Raw genomic sequence first — 8408 nt, forward strand, 5'->3', positions numbered from 1 at the left:
TGGTGTAGAAAATATATTATACATCTCTTCATTCTTATGAACCATCTGGAGTATTGTGCAGTTCTACTTTGAATAACTTATGTTTGTTGTTTTTTTAGGTATACACTGTTGTGGATGAGATGTTTCTAGCTGGAGAAATTCGAGAAACAAGTCAAACCAAAGTGTTAAAGCAACTCCTTATGCTTAACTCGTTAGAGTAAATGATCCACTGCTTTGTACATATTGTCTGTGTAAATGTATAATATCCCAAGCCAAACATTCCTTGTTATTAGTGTCGAATGTCTGAGTATAAAATGATCTGTTTTTGAGTAGGTAAATTATGTAATTATGTTGAAAAAATTATGTTATGTATGTTATAAATAAAAGTATATAGAAACATTCTTGGTTTCACTGGATACAGCACTTGTTAAATATGCAAATTTTTAGGTATACAGTATTATATTTGTTGTATGTGAATTTAAGACATAAAATGAGGTTACTAACCTATCGTCAATCAATCCTATATTTGTCGTGATGACTATAGTTTTGGGGTCAACACGTTCGCTACCGATCTCAACACATAGACTGGCTGTCACTTGGATAACAGTACACGCAGACCACCAGATTGTAAAACAGTGATACACTGCACTAAAAAAAACTGTTAAACTGGAAAACTGAACTGAAAGAAATGTAAAACTGTAATACACTGCAATCGTGTATGTAAATAATATATTCTTTTTTTAAATATGTTTGATAACCTTTTGTAATGTCGCATATTTGCGACGCCCGGTCCATAGTGAAGACAATAGTGAGAATTATTATACTTTTCTTGAAATAGCCCAAACGCCGCATATATGCGACAGTTAATTTTTGTTTATGTTTTGAGGTAAAAGTAAGTAAAAAAAACAGATTATTCAAGAACAGTTTATAACTGAACAAATAAAAAAGCTACATAGGATAATGCAGCATACATACTGCATACATACATACAGTGATGCAGAAAAGTAAAGACCAGTTTTTCCAACTATCATATGACCAAATTAATAATCATATCCACAGACCAAGCGACACAGTTGTGCGTCATACATCCCTGTAGACCACTGCAGAGAATTCAGTGCCTTCAAATAGACCGTTACAAAGATATAAACTTTTTGATAACATTGGAACACGGACGCAAATATGTGTCGTCAGTCTATTTTAATGTGCCTAGCCGTCTCATATATGCGACGGCAGTCTGTGGGTAGAAACTGGCCGTCGCATATTTGCGTCGCTGGTCTATATGAATGAAAAATTTGGTACTATTGCAGTAGCAAACGTATTAAAAAACACCCATTTTCAAATCTTCAGTACTCAAATCGTCAAACATATTTTCTTGCACTTGCCGTTGTCAATAATACATTACACATAAACATACACGGAAACATTTAGATTTACAAAAATGATGTACAATCGCACAAGGCCGGCCAAGGACAAAGACAAGAGCGTAGGTTAGCCGATGCCTACTTGATGACGTTGAACTTGGGGAAGGGGTATCAGCTGTTTATCTCCTATATTGTTCTGTAGTTTTGCCACTCTTTTGAATGAAATGTTTGAGCCAAAATTCAATTCCTCATTCAAAACATCATTTGGTGAATTTTTGATTGCTTTGTATATTTCAAAGCTTTTGAGAACGTTCATCTTGTTACCTTTTATATATGTGCAATATCTCTAGATTATCTATGCAACTTTTTTACATTGTGATTTTCGTTCATTAGGTGTTGTGCAAACTTTAATTTAATTTTTGTGTTTGCAATTTAGGCTTGGGAAGGTGTACAACATACCTTTTCCGAAATGAACGATCTGATTGACCTATAATATACTTTGGCCCAATCGTTGCATGATAATCTGTACACGCAGATGTTTTTAACAGCCTTGAAACTATTATCAGACAGAGATGTGTTCAATTGTTGTTTTAGCTTACTGGTAGTCTTACATTTGTGATGGGTGTAAATTCTATAAACGAAATGTATAAATTAATTTGACTTAAAAAATATTAACTAAATTATTTGCTGTGCAAAATCGGACATAATAGAATAAAACCACACGGTAGAGTAGTTTCAAAACCAAAGCATAGAGCGCAGCACAATACCACAATCTGCGTTACTGAAGTTGGAACTATAGAAACTCGAGATCTACTGCTAGGGACATTTTTGGTAAACTACTTCCGCTGAGGTTAGGACGGATGATGGACACACGTGCAGAGAAAAGATAGAGGATCGTAAGGTGATAGATGTTAGTGAACAACAGTGCTCGTGGGTTTCTTAGTGGTTATACACGTGCATGTACTATAAGTGTAGAACTACGGAGTAGATTCGGCTTAACAACGTGTGTTGATGTCAAGTGGTACGAAGAAGCCAGAGCGAGATGCGATAGGATAAAGTGACCGTCAGTGTTCGAACAACGAAGTTGCTATAAGCCAACATCGAGTGTAACCAACCGAGCAATGCGGCCTAGATCAATATCGTCAATTTAGTTTTCATCAGCATGTATGAACGATAACCCCTGCATGAATCGTTTCTCGATTAAGGACTAATAGACAGACTTCAACTGGTGGTGAATTCGCTCAATCGACATCATCCTAGGTGGACTTCTTCGGTAAGGAATCGACAACCACGTCCAAGGTCACAAGGACTTACGGGACACAGATGAGTAAAAAACTAAGATAATAATTGCAGTAGGCTAACCTTCATCAGAACACTCTTTAGTTAGCATTTGGCTATTTAGGCTATACTGTATTTATAACTTATGCCAGGCCATTCAAGCAGTTAGGTAGAAATACCTGATAGACTAATTGTAATGGATCTTTGCATTTGATTTTTAATTAATAAAAGAAAAGTGTTATAAAATTATTGAGTTTTATGATTTTCCATATTCTATAAAGGTATCAAAATAATATATTACAACTTTAAATAAAGTGACTAAAAAAGTAAATAGTACAAACAAAAAGAAGGTCACACATTCCAGAATGATGTTTTTTCTTCAATTAACTTTTCAAGGTGTAATTTAGTTTATTGCCAAATTGGGATATGAATTTAGAATTAGGTTTATCTGGAGATTTTTTTCTGTTTAACTATCTTATCTGTCATGCTGCTCGAATAACCATTATTTACTTGCAACGATTGGCCCAAAGTATATTATAGGTCAATCAGATCGTTCATGTACAAAGCAATAAAAAAGTTTTGAATGAGAAATTGAATTTTGGCCCAAAAATTTTATTCGACAGAGTGGCAAAACTACAGAACAATAGAGGAAATAAACAGCTGATACCCCTCACCCAAGGATTAAGTAGGCATCGGCTAATCTCACTCTTATTGAACCCTGCAGTCTGGTTTTGTCCTTGGCCGGCCTAGCATGATTGTACATAATTTTTGTGAATCTAAATGTTTCTATGTGTGTTTATGTGTAATGTATTATTGACAACGGCAAGTGCAAGAAGATATGTTTGACGATTTTTCTACTGAAGATTTGAAAATGGGGTTTTAACACTGAAACTATAGTCATCACGACAAATATAGGATTGATTGACGACAAGTGAGTAACCAACCTCATTTTATGTCAATTAATCAATCCTGGAGGCAAATATGCATAATATTTATTTACCTAACCCGCCATGTTAAACTTCCCTATCCCAAGCGTGATGTATACAACTTCTTCACTTCACGAGTGATGTAAAGTTGAAAAAAACTCACTCGGTGAGGTAATGAAACCCATTTAAATAACATTGAGTGCTTAACTTAAAAAATATAGCTCTATGGTGCCAACGACGTTCAACGCTAGAAATCAGCTGTGCGCTTGAATGTTATTGTCATGTTTTGAAGAATTTTCCTAACCTAGAATGTGTTGGTAAATGAACGTTACTGTTAGAAGATGAGTGAAATGGATAATGAAAAATATTGTTCATAACCTCCTGTATATTGTCGGGTCAGGTAAAATCTTGTACAATCTTAGGTAAATTATGCAACTCGCTTCCGCTCGTTGCACAACATTCACCTGCGTGATGTAAAAACGCTCTTACTACACTTGTAAGGTAAATAGCTATTACTCTATTTATTTATTATCATCACATTACATCAATGATTGACAGGTGATTTGTCATCAAACTAAAATCTATTGTAACAAAACAACAATCATAATATTGAATACTTAAAAATAATTATACATTTGTTAGGAAATCTTCCAGTGAAAAAAATGCCTTCTCCAGAAGCCATATCTTAAGTGTTTTTTTTTTTTTTTTTCAATATGCAATCAATTTCTTTTATTGTTGAAGGCAGCTTAATAACAATTTTGTGTCACATATATTGTGGGGATAAATGAAATAATTTTAGTCTATGTTGCATTGGTTTTATTAATTTTTTGTATCTTGTATCATGGTTGTGAGAGGGCTGACTCTCCATAAGTGTATCCAAGTTACTCTTGACCATCATAGAAATATAATAAATATAAGAGCTGTATAAAGTGAGAATTTTGAATTGACTGAAATATTCTTGGCTGGAGGAACCTTGGCTATATGTCTAATTGCCCTTTTTTGAAGAATAAACACTTTTTTGCTTTCACTATACGATCCCCATAAAATAAGTCCGTAATTCATAATTGAAGCAAAATAAGCATGATATACTGCAATTTGTGTGTAAAAATTTGTTGTATCTCTAATTACTTGTAATACAAATACAGCTGAATTAAGTCTTTTTGATAAATTTTTAATGTGAGTTTGCCAATTTAAATGTGAGTCTATTTTTATTCCTAAATAATCAACTGAAACTTGTGAAACTATCAAATTTGAGTTTGAATTTAGGGTGATCTCATCTTTTATATTGGAGGCGGAGAATTGTATCAGCTGTGTTTTGGATACATTCATGGAGAGGCCGTTGACAGTAAACCAGTCCTCAAGAGAATGGAGCTCTCTGGTGATTGTGTGAATAATGTCGACACCTTTTTGCTCTTTGCAAATGATTGCTGTATCATCTGCATACTGAAATATTGGCATTTTTTATACACTTCCTAGGTCGTTTACAGATAAAATGAATAGACATGGTCCAAGAATTGATCCTTGAGGCACTCCAAATGGAACATCCTCCTAATCTGACATGTAATTATTTTGAAATTTGTTTATTATTATCCTTTGTTTACAGTTTTTCAGATAAGAAGCAACCATTGTAATGCTATATTTTTTATTCCATGTCTACTTAATTTTTCAAGAAGTATTCCATGATCAACACAGTCAAAGGCCTTGGACAAGTCACACAACACTCCCACAGTCTGCTGTACTAGAACTATTTTAAATTTTCACCATTATTTTTTCTGCCTGTAGTAAAGACAATCCGACTCAAAGTACCGAGTTGGCTCTGACAGAAAAGGTTTAAATACCTGCTACTAGGCAATCCATTAAATTGCAGTCGCAATTAGTTTTGGGTCATATATTGATCCATCATCAGACGGTAAAAGGACTCCTTTTCTTCATATAAAGAGTGTCACATTTAACACGTAAATAAATAAACATTTACACAAAACGATACGAACACGGAAAAAAACATTTATCGTAACTGATCAGTTGTAACAAACGACACTATGGATGGACCAATGCTTCTAGGTGTCGAGATTGCTTTGGCAAAAAACTCAAACAAACAAACTATCCCGGCGGTTTTTGAGTCCAGACCAGAACATTTATCAGTTACCATAAATGGGTTTTTTCCGTGTTCGTATCGTGCTGTGTAAATTTTTATTTATTTTACGTATTAAATGTGATACTCTTCATATGGAGAAAGGAAGTCCTTGTACCGCCTGATAATGGATCAATATATGAAACTAAACTAGTTGCAACTGCAATTTAATGGATTGCCTAATAGCAGATATTTAAACCTTTTTATTATAATTTGGCAATCCAGAGGCTAACATCACAATGAATAATGCTTAATAATGCCTGAAAGTTTCATTACAATCTGTCGAGCGGTTTCGGAGTCCACAAAGGACAAACAAACAAACATACATTGGATTTGATATATATAGATGTGAAAGTTTGTGTGTTTGTTTGTTTGAAGTTCAATCACGCATAAACTACTAGACGGGGGTAAAAATGGGGTTTTCCCATTTTTGACCCTAAAAACAAAAAAATTTTCTAAATAAATTCCTTGGTAAAGTCTCAAAATACCTCTGTTATAAATATAATTTTACACTAGCAGAGTACCCATCCTTCGTACGGGGTTGGCATATAAGTATAAAATGCTTATTGCAGTTATACTCAAGCTTTGCGTTTGCAATGGGGGAGGACACATTTTGATAAAATTTGCTTCTTTAAACTTACTATAGTATTACACATCTACCATTGCCATAAGGTTCCACCACTTCACCTACACAATAGAGGAAAATAAATTATTAAAAATTCTCAAAAAGTCAAATACCCCCGCAGCAGCAAACCTGCAGACTAAGCGAATTTCAACTTGTCTGATTACATTTTTACTAAAATATTTCCATAAATAAGATCTAATAACATTAGATTTAAAGAAGTGCTTAGGTTTGCTGCTACGGGGAAGGTAAAAAGTGTTTTTGACCATACAAAATATCAATACTAAAGGATGAAATAAATAAAATTTCCAAATTGTATCAATATACATGCATAAACAAGTAAACTACAACAGTTTTCATTTTCTCCATAAGAATAACATTGGAATTTTAAATTACACTATTTTTTAATTTTCTCTGTGACCGTTAGGCATACAGCAGCGCTTCAACATCCTATATATTAAACCGTAATAGGGTTTTTTTATTTCACGATTCTGAATCAACCACTTGACGGATTTTCATGATTTTTGTGTTGAAAGGAAGATAATTTTGAGAACTAGGGAATGTCAAAGCCATAATTTTAGTTTATGGTTTCAGTTTTTTAGAAACTAAGTTTTAATTTTCAAAAAGTCTAGCAGCCGACGGACGAGTTTTAAGTTGTTTTAGTGGTGGTTTAACTAACAGCTGGTTTCTAGCTGTCATTGAAATGTTTATGTTACAAGTTGTTTGTATACAAAAATATTGATCGTCAGAGTTTGCCTATACACTATTTCACTTTAACATGTAGTTTCTTTCCTACCATAAAAGATTTATTTTATCAGGAGATTGTGTAATTTTGAACTAACATTTTTAAACGTATAATCAAGTTTTGTCATAAATGCAATCCGTCTAAGTTTAAGTGCTAAATCCTTTAAGATATAAATGGTTTACGTGTTGATACATCTTTTTCTAGATGTTTGAATATAAGTATGACTGCATACAGTACACATTTTATTTGTAATGAAAATGTCAACCGGTGTAGTAGGTCTCCAGAAAACTGACCAGTAAGCTGCTGAAACCAAAATTGATTCATACCATATCATAACTATCCCAGTAGTACTGTATAATTCAGAAACTTGATAAAGGGGTACATTCCAAAAGTAGACCAAAAAGCTCGGATCTCGGATGGGCTGGGCAGGCTTTGCATGGCGGAGAGAAGATGCTTCAACTTTTAAAAGTGTATTCCAAGGAGTACTACAAGGTAGACGACCACTTGGAAGACCAAGTAATGAAAGACATCTTCAGACTGGTATCTTCCTTAGAAATGGCAGGGGATAGAAGAGAACGGGAGGCCAGGATCATTTTAGAGGTTTCAGTGGCCAAGGTGGTAAAATAAGGTACGGTAAGCGATAGTATGTAGTGGAAGGTGGTATGTAGCTACTGTACTCAAAGCCAGTGTGTGTGAATCGGCCACCAAGTTGTATACTAGCTGTTCTGAATCATATTCAGATTTAATTGACTACTCGATTCCCGTACGTAGGACGGGCCAAAAGCTCGTACTAAATTATTTCTTTTTTTAAGCTCTACACAACGGTTTAAAAAGAAATTGCAACATTGTTTTGTTTTTAGGGTCAAAAATGGGAAAACCCCATTTTTACCCCCGTCTAGTAGTTTATGCGTGATTGAACTCCAAACAAACACACAAACTTTCACATCTATATATATAAAATCCAATGTATGTTTGTTTGTTTGTCCTTTGTAGACTCCGAAACCGCTCGACAGATTGTAATGAAACTTTCAGGTATTTTTAAGCATTACTCAAGGATAGTTTGTGTGAAGTTTGGTGCAGATCCGTCAAAAGGGCTCCGCCCCAGTGGCTCTGGAGTTTCCCATGTTAACCTTATGAGTACTCATATTTAAATGGAATTAAAGAATCTTAACATCTGGTTCAACTAAACAATTTGATTCTGTGATGTTCAATAGCATTAAAAAGTTAATAGGTTTACCAACAGGGTGCAGCACTATTATTATTTTTAAATATATGACAACAGCTAATTTGCAACCAAAAGGTTAGTGAGCGTAGCGAACGAACTTCAACCCGGATGCCAGTTAGCGTAGTGAACGAGCTCATGCAC

At 34.3% G+C, this 8408-nt stretch overlaps 1 protein-coding gene across 1 annotated transcript in view; it reads left to right on the top strand.

Annotated features, from left to right (window-relative positions):
* The window catches only part of LOC128985972 (AP-2 complex subunit sigma), a 60696-nt gene extending 60318 nt beyond the window's left edge, over nt 1-378 (top strand). Inside the window, exon 4 of the mRNA XM_054405996.1 lies at nt 99-378. Within this exon, the coding sequence (XP_054261971.1) occupies nt 99-200 (102 nt within the window). The 3' untranslated portion in view covers nt 201-378. The remainder of the gene's footprint in view (nt 1-98) is intronic.
* The last annotated feature ends 8030 nt before the right edge of the window (nt 379-8408 follow it).

This window comes from Macrosteles quadrilineatus, unplaced genomic scaffold, assembly GCF_028750875.1.
Source record: "Macrosteles quadrilineatus isolate MER2022 unplaced genomic scaffold, UCM_ALF_1.0 Scaffold_2__2_contigs__length_208266976, whole genome shotgun sequence".
NCBI classification, from domain to species: Eukaryota; Metazoa; Arthropoda; class Insecta; order Hemiptera; family Cicadellidae; genus Macrosteles; species Macrosteles quadrilineatus.